This window comes from Pleurodeles waltl, chromosome 3_1 (assembly GCF_031143425.1).
Source record: "Pleurodeles waltl isolate 20211129_DDA chromosome 3_1, aPleWal1.hap1.20221129, whole genome shotgun sequence".
Lineage (NCBI taxonomy): Eukaryota > Metazoa > Chordata > Amphibia > Caudata > Salamandridae > Pleurodeles > Pleurodeles waltl.
This window is the reverse complement of record NC_090440.1, coordinates 1097886275-1097902090: the sequence shown is the minus strand read 5'-3', so window position 1 is coordinate 1097902090 and position 15816 is coordinate 1097886275. Positions and strand designations below refer to the sequence as shown.

General features: G+C 42.5%; 1 protein-coding gene across 1 annotated transcript in view; it reads left to right on the top strand.

Annotated features, from left to right (window-relative positions):
* DRD2 (dopamine receptor D2) overlaps positions 1-15816 on the top strand; it is a 1149352-nt gene that overhangs the window by 985842 nt on the left and 147694 nt on the right. The window contains exon 4 of the mRNA XM_069224377.1: positions 11723-11832. Coding sequence (XP_069080478.1) covers positions 11723-11832 — 110 coding nt within the window. The remainder of the gene's footprint in view (positions 1-11722; positions 11833-15816) is intronic.

The window sequence follows — 15816 nt, the reverse complement described above, 5'->3', positions numbered from 1 at the left end:
CGGTGAATTAGCTAAGGAGGTGTTCTCAGCTTAGGCACAATATTTACTCTCAAAATAAAACATTTTAAGAAAATGCTATTTTTGAGTTGTCCCCTCTCCACTTTTCTCTTGATTGTATTACTGGTGGTTTGACTCTGAACACTGAGGTGCTGCCATCCAGTGCCCAGTGTCTGTGCCCTGACCCCCCTAAAACATGTAGAATTGTCTAATGCCTCATTGGCATGTTTAAATTACCTATACATCCTTAGTATCTGGTACACTTTGTACCTAGGGCCTGTAAGTACTATTTTGAGAATGTCACTTTTAGAAAGTTAACATATATAGGGAAGGATGTACACCTCTTTTTATCAAACACCCAAAGGCACAATATAAATATTTAAACAAAACATTCCAAGGCTCAAAGTTTGGCGTGCAACCCAGGTACGTGTTCCGTCCAGACACATGTAGACTTCATCCAAAAGCTGGTGCACAAAGGTGCATCAGTCTCCAGATGCACTGCCATATTGAAGTCTCTAAGTCATTTAATCAATTTTTACCATTATTCAAACCATGATTTAAAGAGTTTAAACATTTCAAACAGAATCTTGTCACAGTTTAATGTAAATCCAAAAGAAACAAGGATTTCTAGTTCTTCCTTGTTTTATTCGCAAATGATGATGACAAAACAAAGTGTGCAAAGTCACTTGAGGCATAACAGCACATTTTGGCATTGTATTTCTCCATTTTAGCATGTACCCAATGCATTTCGGGAAAACTCCCTTCCTCAGGGGTAAGTAAGTATAGAAAACTACAAAATCCTTTTAGCACACAAGGAGCACAGTGTTTATCAAACAAACATACCATTTATATATATATAGTGTTGTTTGACTGTTAATGGCTCTTATACGGTGAGGTGTGTATTGCTCTCAGACAGTGGACAAAAGGTGTGGTTATTGGAGATGCTTTCGGAATGACAGGATAGCATCAAGGCTGTGCCCAGGAACTTAATCAGACTTCAAAAGGTGCCTACTCTCTCATAAGCAGATGTAACACACACCTAGGATTGCACCTTTGTTGTCCTGTTAGCAAACTAGGTACGAATCCCAATGGAAAAGAGCTGCCACCAGAATCACTTTTGGGTGACCACAAGGGAGGGTTTGCCCCCTATACTAGCCACACCTTTGGGTGCAGAGGGAGCTCTGCTCTAGTGGAGAAAGGTTTTCCTATACAGAGTTCAGGTAGAGATGGGCAATGTGGCATAGTTTACAGTAAAACACACAGGGTGTGGTGCAAAAGTGGAATGGGGCACCCTTGGGCACTTTTACACCATTGGTTAGGGAAAGGCCCAGAGTTTCCCCCACTAACAGAGTCGCACTGTGTATAAAAGTGGCACCCCCAGTACACTCTTCAGAACATATCTGGACCTGTGGAGAACAAATGAAGGATTGCACCTGCTGCTGAACATGTGTAAAGAGATCAAAGGGCTGGACCTGCTCCCACTTGTTTACAGGACTGAGAACTGAACTCCAAGGGTCAGTTAGCGGACCTCCTGTTAAGCTACAGGGACATTAAAGCTTACCCTCCTGAAGAGCCCAGGTGACCAGTTCAAACTGGACCTGCCCTGGACCCTGCTGGTGACTTACCATGGAGTGAGTCTTGACCTCCAAGTGATTCCCCAAGATCCTAGGGATAGGTGAAAAAGTGTACTTCTCCTGCCTAACCCTAAAAACTGGGATTTAGAAACCCTTTCACAGATCTTTGCTTGGAAAACCAACAGAAGACCGGGACCAACCTGCCAAGTCATTCCAACAAATGTGTGATGCCACTGGCCAAAGGTTCAGGAGTGTTCTGCCCCAAGCTTTCCTGCAGCAGCAAATCAGTTTAAGTAGGATGTTGCAGACAGGGTATCCAACCTCGTGGAGCCCTGTGCCAAGAAAGTGACTAAGTCTGAAGGTAGAAATCTTCACCAGGCAAAGGTGCCAAAAGTATTCGACTGGCAAATGGCCTTTCTTAGTCACAAAGTTTGAATTGCTCAGATCATTCCCATCAAAAGTCAACAGTTTCAATGGGAATTTGTTCCAGGGCTATTCGGCTTCCTGGAACTTATCTCTGCCACAGACTGCTGCCTCGCCCATCTGATGATTATTTAGTACCCTTTTAGAGACTTATAACCTGATTTAGATCTTGGCGGCACAGGCAGGGGCAGCACTTCTTCTCAGCTCTTCTACTTGGCAGAGGTTCCTCTTGTTTCCAGAAGTGATCTAATCTTCAGGGGTTTTGGATGCTCTTCTTATACCTCTTTCTGCCTCTGAAGTAGGCCTACTTCAAAGAGAAGTCTCTGATGTTTTCAAAATCCTGCCTTGCCCAGGCCAGGCCCCAGACACACACTAGGGGGTGGGAGACTGCATTGTGTGAGGACAGTTAGAGCCCTTTCAGGTGTAAGTGACCACTCCTCCCCTCCCTCCCAGCACAGGTGGCTCATCAGGATATGCAGGCTACACCCCAGCTCCCTTTGTGTCACTGTCTAGAGAGAGGTGCAAACAGTCCAACTGTCAAACTGACCCAAACAGGGAATCCACAAGCAGGCAGAGTCACAAAATGGTTTAAGCAAGAAAATGCCTACTTTCTAAAAGTGCCATTTTCAAACACACAATCTAAAAACAAACTTTACTAAACAATGTATTTTCAAATTGTGAGTTCAGAGATCCTAAACTCCACATTTCTATCTGCTCCCAAAGGGAATCTGCACTTTAATTATATTTAAATGTAGCCCCCATGTTAACCTATGAGAGAGATATGCCTTGCAATAGTGAAAACCGAATTTGGCAGTATTTCACTGTCAGGACATATAAAACACATAAGTACATGTCCCACCTTTAACATACACTGCATACTGCCCATGGGGCTACCTAGGGCCTACCTTAGGGGTGCCTTACATGTACTAAAAGGGAGGGTTTAGACCTGGCAAGTGGGTACACTTGGCAAGTCGAATTTTCAGTTTAAAACTGCACACACAGACACTGCAGTGGCAGGCCTGAGCCTTGTTTACAGGGCTACTAATGTGGGTTGCACCATCAGTGCTGCAGGCCCACTAGTAGCCTTTTATTTACAGGTCCTGGGCTCTTCTAGTGTACTGTACTAGGGACTTACTAGTAAATCAAATATGCCAATCATGGAAAGTCAATTACATATACATTTTACACAGGAGCACTTGCACTTTAGCACTGGATAGCAGTGGTAAAGTGCCCAGAGTAACAAAAACAGCAAAAACAAAGTCCAGCATAAATCAACAACCTGGGAAACAGAGGCAAACGGTTAGGGGAGACCATGGCAAGGATGCCAAGTCTGACAGGTAGGTTTTAATCAGCCTGTTCCTTTTAATGATACAAACTCATCACGCTTTTCAATGGAACCCATGTGAGTTAGTTCCACAATCCCGGCACCTCATAACGTTAAAGTTTTTTGCTCAATGGCAAAATTGATTATATCTTTATGCTTCTGTAACTTGATAATCAGCACCATTTTTAATTAACTTTGTGTCCTTGAATGGAGGTTTCTTTCCAATCCTTTGTATATTTGTTTTATCCCTTGTTATGTGTTTATTATGCCTTGCAATTCGGCACTGCCAAACCATCGCACATTGCTTCTTAATTGCAAATTCTGTGGAGGTTTTAATTAACTGTATAAAAAAAGACACATGACTCACTAATTCTCACTGCCTGTCACTCTCTCTCACATACACATGCCTTCTCTCTCACAGACACACACTATCAGCCACAGGCATGTACGAAACATTTAAAAGCATGTTTTTACTTTCCTTGATGACTGTGCTCCTGCTTCTCCATTTACCCCTGGGGCAGTCAAACAGCTCTTTCTTCTTCAACCCAAACTAGAGCATGAAACTGAAACCTCAAACCTGCATGGTCGCAGGTTTTAATCTCTACTTTTTCACTTCCACCCCACCATTCCCTAAACCTGTGATGAGTTGGGAAATGGTAGGGGTGATAATTTAACTGGCGTGTAACACCTGGCACTGTAGGTTACAGTGCTTGGGGCTATTTTGTTTAGCAGTGATTCTTTATCATGTTATAGATGAGGAGAACCTGAGGTGCACCAAGCATCTGAGACCAGACACCAGCTATCAGACAGTATCACAGGTTGTTGCTGAATCCAAAGGTTGGCATTTTTTTTATCATACCAAGAGTGAATAATGAATTATTTTTCTCTCTTGGTATAGTTCCAATGGGCCAGCAAATACGTAGGGCATAATGCTGAAGACCATAAGGGCAAGCCATCACTTCCTTTGGGCCAGCATGTAGTGCAGTCTTGTATTCTACAATTGAAATAATACAGTTACACCTCTATGATCTCCCATTTTGAATGTTGCACAGGGGCAGATATACCTCTGGGGGACTGGTTGAATACTTGGCATCAGTGAGGTAGTAAAAACTAAGCATACCCCCAGAGGTGGACATTGTGATGTGGCTTGAAGGATTTTAGGGAATGTTTGAGGCCATCTCCACAGTGTGGTGCAGTCATGAAAATGTTTGCTAAGGTACACCTATATGCATTCTTTCAATACATCCAGACTTATGCTAACATGAGTTGTGTATGCACTACTCTGGTTTATGCAAGAGTAGGCTTAACGTCCCCCCTCCTCCTCTGACCAGCATGCAAGGTAAGATGTACTCAGGAAATACATCCAACCTCATGGGACCCTTCATACTCCTTTTTGGAAACATGTATACACCTTCACAGATTAAACACTGGGTAAACATGCTGCTCTTCTTTAATGCTTTGCACCCTAACATATGCATTGTAAATGAGCATAGGAAATCATGCTGTTTCTTTCACAGTCTGGCACGTCATGCTGATTTGCAAGCAGTGCATTTGGCACCTGTGCAAACTGTTGCAGTGAATTTTACATTATGTTTCCAGAGTACTCTCATTGTGAAGAGAACCAGTATTCCAGAATTATTAGTTACTATTATTATTTCTCAGATTTCAGTTCCTGAATTATTAAGGTGCTAGAAACATATGCTAAAAAGAAAAACTCATTATGTTTTCTTTAAAAACAATATTGTATACTGGTAAAAGGGTTGCTATGATTCTCTAAGTTAAAATATTTTAATCAAATTTCTCTATATGACCCATTGCAAATTTTCATACATGTGACAATTTTCTGAAAGTGTGTCATAAGCCACTTGTATGTAATTTCATCACTTCAATAAAAAAAAACTCTTTGGATCATATGTCTTCTAAATAATCCTCTATTTACTCATGTATGTTTATAAGAAAGTAGATTATTATTTGGAGGGTATCTGAGTCCTCACCAAGTAATAATGGCACAGTTCTGTACTAGACCCAGTTAGGTGTCACTGATTGAAACCTGAGCTCAATCCTTGGAAGCTGTAGCACAGAGCAGACAGACTTAACTTAGGAGAAATGTGTAAAGCATTTATCAGTTCCAAAAAAGTTAAAACCCAAAAACACAGCACATCGAAACTCCCACTCCAATTTACAACAATAGAGAGAATGTGTATGAGAGAAATAAGAATAAGAGGAACCAGAGATATAACTTTTTAAAATTTGAATAATATTTTAAAAAATCAGTTTTAGCTTTGAAAAGTACATAGCACCAACTGTGGCCAACTGGTCACAGTCAAAGATATATCTGTGATGGGGCATGGGTCAGATACAGAAACAAAGTTTGCCCCAGTTGGGAGTTTTATCTTCTGACTTAGGGCCTGATTTAGATGTTGGCGGTCCCACCGTTGACTTTTCGACTGAAAACCTGTCCACCGCAGCGACGGTCTGCCAGCTGAATTTAGATGTTGGTGGTCCCATAGACAAAAGCCTGCAATCGACCTGCTGTGTCTGCCAAGAAACGCTACACACATCGATGGTGGGAGAGGGAAGGTGGATGCCAGAGGGACCGCAGCCACCCTTCCTGCCATGCAGATTTGGATGTGCCTTACCACCAAGAATAAGTTTCGGTCCAACCTCCAATTCTGAGTTGGCCGATTGGGGGGAGGAAAGGGGTGAAACCTCAGCTTTTTCCCCATTCCACTTCCGTCTTTGACCAGACACGACTGGACAACACTTGCTGTCACTGCTGCCACTGACCCTTGTAGAAAACACAACTGCCCCCCATCTCTGGACTCAAAGGTAGGAAACCCACATTGCCATGGGACATTGTGTGGGCACTAGAGGGGAGGTCGGGAGCTCTGCAGGTATGTACATGTCACAGTAATTTTTTTAAATCACTGTGACATGAATATGTCAGGGAGACAATTGTGTTACACATGGCTGGGGACACAGTGGCACAACACACATTTCATACACCTACACAACTATCATTATGGTGTCATCATTCATTGCCAAATGAAGGTTGGCACCACAAGGATGGTGAACTCACAATGGACAACAATGCCCATGTTGCGCATTGCAAAGAGACATGTAAAGGTAGGTTTGAGCTATCTTTTGTGTATGTGAGTCATTATGTGTAAGGGTGTGTGCGTGGATTGGATAGTTAAGGTGGAGGGAGGTGGAGTGGGTGATGTGGTTGTGACTGAACGTGTGTCACTTGCATGTGAGACCAATGTTATTGTGTGTGTTGTGTTGCCATGTGACACATTCAGGTGAGTATTGTTGTTGTGTGGCAGATGTCCTGATGTGTGTAGTTGTGCTTGTGTGTGTCTGTTGTGTAGCTGAGTGTGTAGTTGTATTGATTGTTGTGGTTGTGTCGTATCTGGGTGCAGTGTCAATAGTGTGTGTATGTTGTTTGTCTACGTATGTTTTCAGCATGTACAGTTTGTGTTTTGTTGGAATTGTAATGATGTGTATGTAGTGTGTAGTGCAGGGGAACACATATGGCTTAGATACAGTGTGTGTGTCACATACTTCAAATCCATAGCCACTGCCATTGTATGAGTCTATTGGGTCCTACCGCATCTCCCTTTGTCAGCAAACTGGCACCAGTACACTGCCTGCAAGACTGTAACATCTAAATAAGACGGGACGAAGACTGTCCACTTGACAGTCTTTGCAGGTCTGCTATTCTGCAGGTGCTGCTTCTGCCTATGAAAGGGGACAAAGACTGAACTTTGTTGTGCCTTCCTGCTTGAGAAGACTCTCCAAGGGCTTGAACTGAGCTTGCCTCCTGTTGCTGAAGTCTCAGGGCCATCAAAGACTTCCCCTGCCAGCACCTGTACTCTCTGCTGAGACTCATGCCCTGTCAAATGGTGCCCTATCCAGTTCCTGGGCCCTTGAAAGGTGAAGTTGACAGACAAGAACTGAAAATCCATGCACAGACAGCCGTGCGGGGAAATTTTTGACTCACCTTCCGTGACACAGCTGATAAGCGACACACCACTGGCTTCGCTGCTGAAATCAATGCTCCATCTGCATTGCGGCTGGAAGATCGACGCAACGCGGCTGGAGAAACGATGCGCAACAGCTGCTAACGGAGGCTGATAATGTCGCAAACCCCATACAGCGCGGTTTTGTGATACTGTGTGACTGGATTTTCATGCAACATTGCTGGGCGTGGAAAGTCAACGCAAAGCCTGCCCAGACCCAAGGTGCCTGTCCAGATTGATGCATTGCTCTCTTGGGGGAGATTAGAAACAATGCACGCCGCCGCGACCCGAGGAGGAACGACACACAGTCTCGCTTGCGAGTGAGAAATCAATGCATTGCTGGTCTTTTTCGATGCACACTCGCCCGTGCGGCTTTATTTTGATGCTACCCAGGTCCATTTGTGAAATAAAAGCATTCTCACTGTTTTCTATGGATTATGACTCTTATTCTTTTGAAAATTAATATCTTGACTTGTGTATGTTGTATTTTTGTTATTTTGGTTTTGTTTGATTTAGATAAATATTACCTATTTTTCTTAACTGGGATGGTGTCCATTTTGTACTGTTTTCACTGTATTACTGTGTGTGTTGGTAGAAATACTTTACACATTGCTTCTGAAGTTAAGCCTGCCTGCTCGTGCCAAGCTACCAAGGGGTTGAGTGGGGGTTAACCAAGGGTGATTCTCTTTTACCCTGACTAGAGTGAAGGTCCTTGCTTGGACAGGGGTAACCTGACTGCCAAAAAAAGACCCAATTTCTAATACTACCCCTTTAGCAAAGTGAAAATGCACAGGTATAGCAGCTATTTAATTATTCAACTGGATATGTTAGCATTGATAAAATACCAACGTTATAGAACTAGTTAAGAATCAAAGCCTAAGCCAAAGACACATCTCACAAGCTTATATCATTTAAAAAAAAGCAGACTGATCAGTGCCAACCTCTTTGGCCAATTTCAGAGTAAGAAAATGGCGACTATTGGGGCACTGAAATGGAGAAATTAGCATTATAAGGCACCAGAATTATGACAGTGATTGGAAGTGCAGGCCTGCAAAAGGACATCACACTAAGGCTTTAGCTCAAGCAAATGTTATAATTTTAGCTTCCAGCATCAGCCAAAAATTAGTAAATCGTGGAGTGCAGGTGCAAAGCATAAGTGGTGTAGTAAACTGGGGCAAGCTTTCCACTGCACATGATGGACGGGATTACAGGCAGATATTCAGTGGTCAGCTAACACCCCAAGGAGAGGACTGTCATAGGTTGTATCCTGCTGGATGTCAGTTTATTTTGCTTGTCTTAAAGACCTCTCAACTCCCAGCTGATATTTCACCATTTGCACAATTCTTGGGTCAGCTGAGTTAAGACAAGCCAGAATTGCTTGTCTACAGGAGCGCATCCCCAGCTGATTCCAGATGGGGCATAACCATTTGCGTCATATATCTAGAGTGAAGCTGCAAAGGCAAATGGTATGCAGCAAGTCATCAGTTGTGTAGCCGCATGCTTGGCAGATCTTTGCCTCTACTGTCCTTTGCCAGGAGGTGCTGTGCATGAGGAATGGCAGAATCCCTGTGTGGTTGGTAAGATTGACCACGAAATTTAGCACCAACCCAAGGTGTTCCTGTGGTTTTAAGGCTTTATAGCTGTTTAACATGGGCCAGGTGTGTGTGCGATTTACTAAGGTGGCTCTGTTCTCCAATAAGGAAATTATTTTCATTGCTTTGTGGACAGCTTTATTAAGAACATTGTGACTTGCAGCAACATGCCACAGTTCGGCCAGCCCAAACTGAGCTATTATTTATTTCGAATAATGCCTTGCAGGTGAGCACGGCCTTTTTACCATAGCCTCCCATATGCAGTGGCTTAATGTGTGTGCCGTGGTGAGTTTAAGCTTACAGCAAAATAGAACAAATGCTGCTAGCCTCGCAAGGGACTGTTTTACAAGTCCAACGTCAAACCTGATCTGGGCTGGTGATGTGTGGCCGGGAAGTTGGAAAAGTTGTCTGTATATCCGTATTACTATTGCGTCCAAAGTGGTTGCATCCCGACCCCAGAGAGGCTCTGATCTGTATGCCAGGGTAGGTGCATCTTGGCTCTGGCACTTTCCAAGATGGGGCTAAATGAATGCCCTTTCAGGTTCTTAAACACTGCAGAAAGCCCAGCCTCAAGGGCGATCCTCTTTCTTTTAATTTCCTCCCTGTGATGTTTAAAAGAAACTGTGGTATGAATAGGATGCCAAGATATTTATAAACCTTTGTCTCCTCGAGGGAATTCCCAACGAGATGCCAGTTGGCTGCCCCTTTATAGCTGGTTCTGGCTAAGACCGTTAGCTTAGTATTTTACAGTTTATTTTGAGGCCATTGGCCAAAGAGTATTGCTGAGTAAATCTGAGTGAATAAGAATGAGCGAGACCTAGTGAGAGTGAATGGAGTGAGAATAACTGCATAATAATGAGCAAGGGAGTAAAAGTGCATGCACGTGAGTGTGAGTGAGAATATGTAACTGAGTACAAGTGACTGAAACTGATTAAGGATGAATGACAACAACCAAGAGTGAGTGTGAACCTGAAGGAGTCAGAGTGAGTTTTAGAATGTGTGACTAAACTGAATGACAGTAAGTGGGAATGCATTGGTGATTGAGAGTTAGAGTGAGGGCAAGTATGAATGAGTGAGAATGAGTGAGTACAAGTTAGTTCAATAGAGTGTGAATGGATGAGTGCAAGCGAGTGAGGTGGCAAATGAGATTAAATGTGTGAGGGTGAGAATGAATGTGAGTGAGGATGAGTTCATCAGTGTGAATGAAAGTAACAGAGACAGAATAAGCCACAGTGAATGAGAATAAGTGAAACTGAGTGAAAATGGGTAAGAGTGACTACAAGTGAGTTAGCAAGAAAAGTATGAGTTAAAATGAGTGCAAGGGTGAATGAGAGTACATGATTATGAATTAATGGGATTGAGTGAGAATAAATGAGTGAGTAAGAATGAGTGCAAGCAAGTGTGAATGTGAGTGATTGAAAGTGAGTGAAAGTAAGAGAGGGTTAGGGAATGACAGAAGAGTACAAGTGCGTGCGAATGAGTGAGCTTAAGAATTGTACGTTAGTGATTGGGTTTGTGAGTGAATCAATGTAAGTGAGCATGCATGAGTGAGAATGTGGAGCTGTGCTTGTGAGTCTGCAGTTGTTCCTGGTAAACTGAAGGTAATCCTTGGTTTACAGATAAAGTAATTGACAAATGAAGGTGCTGGCATACTGGAGGTAATTCTTATGATAATAGCATAATTGAAAAAAAAGACTGGGTATTGCATTCCAGAGGTTATAATACTTGGCACTGGCATGGTAGACACAATATTTGGAACTGGCATTCTAGAGGTTATACATGCACAGGTGAATTACAGTAATGTATGCTATTGGCATCATACATGTAATACATGGAAACTAGAACAATCATGGTATAATTCTGGTGCTGTTATATTGTAGGTAGTTCTTGGCATGCAATAGGACGGCCGTTACTTCTGGGAGCACAACAGCCATGACATAGTGCCAATCTTGATATACTAGAAATTATTTTGACACAAAGGTCGCCCAAAGCCATATAGATGGAATAATTTGCAAAATTCTGTCACTAGCATATAGCACATAATTTGTGGTATACATGGATAAGCATGGCATATTGGGGGACCCTTAACTAACTGCTGTCCCTGCACAACAGAGGTCGTTTTTAACACATATGTGTGCCCGAGGTATGTTTTGAAAATAGTGGGGCCTATTCTTTGGGACCTTCAGTTTTTATTTGTTTGGCACATCATACAAGGACTTGAATATTGAATGACTTTCAAAGCCCTGCTTTTGAGCAAATGTATGTGAATACTGTACTTCAAAATATACTTTTCAATCCCATTGTTTAAAAAAAAAAAACTCTAATGGAAGAACCCCCTGAGTCTCCCAAGGAGGCAGACTTGCTCGTTCCTCTCGCTAAAATGCCAGCCAATATTAAAACCCACCTTTTTCAAAGGCGGCTAACCGCCACTGTGACCTTTTGACAGTGCAGCTACAGTAATGCTATGCATGTATTTTTTTAAACTCAATGTATTTAAAAAAAAAAAGATGTGTATAGTTCAATATCCTCACTGCCTAACGATACGTAATCGTGTATGCCGTGCAGCATACTGCAATTTGTATTTTTGTGTTAATGTTTTGCCCTAACATCAGCAATACAGATCTGCAATTCTCAGCTTGATTGCTGCTACATTGCTAGCTCACACGAGAAGTATGGTGGCATAATGTTCCTTTTAAAACGTTAAAGCAACTGTGAAAGCATATTATCTTTTATCTGATGAAGTGTCAGAGTATTGATTGGGTATTCGTTCTGCTTTCCTCGGTGTCGTAGGTGGTTGGTGAGTGGCGGTTCAGCCGAATCCACTGTGATATCTTTGTCACCCTGGATGTCATGATGTGCACTGCTAGCATTCTCAATCTCTGCGCCATCAGCATTGACAGGTAAGGATTCCCAAGGGAGGAGGTTATCAACTGTGTTTATCTTCTGCGGCAGGTGAGGTGTGTATTGTGCATGCACAGGAATGGTATCTGATTTCTCAACACATAGGGGATATATAATGGCCATCCGCATTAAACGTTCACATTTAGGGGCTTCGAAGGCAAAACAAACTATGGGGAGAAATGATGTGTGGAAGGGGATTTACATGCCAATATTGATAATATTGCACATTACCTGCTATGTATTCCATATAGCAGGTTTTTTTTGTTACAATTAGCAACAATACGGATCATTTTGTTTCAAATATGGAAGCATTTTTTAAACCAGTAAGTGGACTACTGGCATGTGCTGTTTGGCAGTTTGTAGTAAAAGATGAGTAAATAAAGATAATAGTGTGGGTTATAAGGTAGTTTTTTTTTATGGAAAGCACTTTGCTTTATTACAGAGCACATTCTGTCTTTAGAAATCAGAGATCTTTGAAGTCTCTCCCTACAATGTACAGGTAAAATTAGACCCTGATTGGAATTAGAATATTTTGATTTTGCTTGGATTTAATGCACAGGTTTCTGAGAAAATAAAGTGAAAATGTAGAGCTCTGATATTTGGAGTTTTGGACTGTCATTATCTGAATTTGCTGAAAGAGTGAGGCAGCGCCTTCACAATGGCTGAGGAGCGTCGCCCCCCTGGCTAAGAGCCAGCAGCTTAAAAATAAAACACTATAATACTATTGTTTTATTTTTCAGCTACTGGCTCAGCCAGCATGTGCAGGGTGGGGGTGGGCCATGGGATGGGGGAGAGGGAGTGGAGCCACCGAGTGCACTAATTGAGCATGTCAGTTTGGCTGGCCGTCTCAGTGAGTTGCACAGCTGGGTTGGAGAAACTGCACAGACTCCCATGCAGTGCCTGAGCAGCAGAACAAACTGCTCAGACCAATCCTGGTGCTGCTCTCATGCTATGTATAGCATGAGAGCAGCACCATGGCATGGGGAGCCTGTGCTGACCTGACCTGTGCCTGTGTAAGACGTCCACAGTTGAAATAATGCGTTTAGACACAAACATGAAATGTTAAATCACGATCTTCAACAAAATGTTGTCTTTCTTCTTTATTCTGGATGTGATAGAGACGTTGATTAATATTGCAATAGAACATGATCTATGTTGATGAACCCTCATAAAATATAATAACTTAATTATGTAAAAACTATGAATTGATTTTGTAGTTATACAAATTCTGTTACCATTTAACTTGTTTGCACAGTTTGGGAAGTTTCAAAGACATGATAGTAGTTAGGGGCTTTTTTATAAGAGGTTTGTGTTGCGTGTGTACCACACAATGTGGTACATGCATGACACAAACCTTTAAGACTTTGCGTGGCTCTGGGTGGCCTCGTAAATCTGGAGTACCACAATAGAGCACAAATCGTTGCGCTACTCTGGCCTGGGTAGGCGTTCCATAAGCATTGCAGTGGGTGTTCCCCAGCAACTCTCATGGATTTTGACGAACAGGTAAACATGGCAATGCACTAAAACAGTGTGGCTCCCCAAGTAAAGCATAACAAGGAGAAATATCTTAATTTCTCAGAGCTTTTCCTCTTTCTATGTGTGCTGCATTTTGCAGCACACATAGAAAGAGGAAAAAGCCTCAAGGTTTTGTTTTTGCTCAGGAAGGTACCCCTTACTGCCAAAAAACTATCCTGCATGCAACTCAGGCGCCTTGCACCATGGTGCAAGGCTGCTCATTGTGCATAAGCACAGGGGAAAGGACACAAATTTGTTGTAATGTCTTAAATAAAAAATATGGTGCATTTTGGCCCTTTCCCTGTCACGCAAAGCAGCTCGGCAAGATGACGTGCTGTGCTGTGGCACTAGGCCATAAATGTGACCGTAAGGTTTCACTCTGTTTTTTAGACACATAGGCCCGATTCACAAAGGTAAACTTAGACCAGAAGTCTAAGTTCAGACCAGAAGTATAAACTTAGACCAAAAGTCTAACTTTACTACAAGTAGAGTCAGACTTTTTGTCTAAGTTTAGACTTTTGGACTAAGTGTAGACCAAAAGCCTAGCTTTACTTCTGTAAAGGTGCCCAAAAGTGCCACATTTATGTCAGACACTAGCCTGTCTGTGGGAGTGAAGCCTGGACCCTCGCTAATTAATACGAAAAAATACCCTGCCCATGTTTGCAGCAGTTCCTGTGTGCCCTACTGCAACCAATCCCAGATTGCCCCATCCACTTAAATCCAACATAACAGAACCTTTCTTCCCCGTGCAGAGCTCTTGTGCCCACCCAAGAGGTGTGGTCAGGGAATTAAGCAGTCCCTCCTCTGTGGTCCATCAGAACCAGTTTCAGGGAATAGCTTCTTTCCCACTGGGACAGTAGCCTGCTGGCTAGGAAGACAAAAGGGAGGAAGGCCCATGTTTGAGCTATATTTGCCAGTGACAGGGTAGGGATCCTTTGAAGATGTACAAGAGGCTGGGCACATCCCCCAGGTCATCCTATCAATGGAAGGTCAACCCCTCCCTGTACCCAAGGCCTTTTGTCTCAGCTCTGAGAGCCAATTCACATCTCTTCAATGAGCTATTCAGTGACAGTTGGAAGCTTGTGCAAATGGACTTCTGTAGGCTTTGGAGGGGTTAAAAGTGGCTTTTTTAAACAAAAAAAGTACCTATTTGTAAGGTATTGAGTAGAAATCAACTGTCCCAATGAATTTGATTTGCAATGCATATTTCAAAGAATGTAATAATGAGTTTTTTATCTGTTTCCTATGGAACAGCTAATCCTGCTACACTGAAAGTAGCTTTTACGACATTGCCACAGGAAGGGCATTTTTAACATTGATTTTTAAGTCTTACCATCAAATATTATACATCCTGCCTTATAGGCATTTAAGGCGTACTTAACAAGATTAAAAGAAGGTTTAGGTCTGTCAAACAGGGTTATTTTGCCAGGTAAATATTACAGTATATATCTGCGCAGCCAGGTTACTTGCGGCAGGCCTGCAGTCATGTCTTGCACTGTCACTTTAGAGGTGGCACAATTTTAGTTACAGTCCTCTAGTGACATTTAACTTACAGACCCTGGGTACACTATGTACCATAGACTAGACAGCAGTGTCCCAGTGTGCACAGTACAACAACCAGCTACAAAATCTGGCAAAAAGTGAGAGTGACCACACAAAAGGGGCCAAAATAGGCATTTTCATATGCATCCATCCTATCATTAGGTATTCATAGTTAGATACATATTTCCATGGGAAATAGATTTTTTGCTTGCTAATAACGTTGGCACTATTTGACAAATCTTCATGAAATTAAAAAAAAGTCTTGTAGACTTTAGCTTCTTCCTAAAAAGCTTTGGGATGATCTGTCAAGCGGGGACTGAGAAAAAGGTGGGCAGCTCACATTTTCCCAAACAGTTTTCCATAGTAAAATTAGACACAGCTACAACCAAAACAGCTGAATGGAATTATGGCAAATGGGAAAGAAAGCTACATTGTGATTTAGAAAACTGGCTTTTGGTGATTTGGTGTCAATCTCTTCAGTGGCTTTTGGGAGATAAAAGTTAAAAAAATTATGTATATTTCGCACTGCAGAGGATCCATGGAGCAAACAGAGCAAAAGATAAGATCTGATTGGCTGCCACAACATCAACAAAGATGTTTTAAGGCTTGGGGACTCAGTCACCTGACCTGAAAAATGATTTAGAAAAATTGTAGGGAGCAGGGTAGGATTACCCTGACCTCCTAGGACCAGTGGGGGGTCTCAGAGCTAAATACAGCTTTTCTACTGGTACCATAGGGTCATGGAGGATCTGAGGTAATAAAAAGAAAATGGCAGACTCCTGTTCTTTTGAAATAAAGCCCTCTAGGATGGGCTGGGGCCTAGGATCGATGCAACCTTAATTTTAAGGTAGGGGAACCCATCCTCCAAGGCAACTTCATTTTAATGAGCAGGAATCCAGCAGGTACTGGGGGGCCCTAGTCCTCCA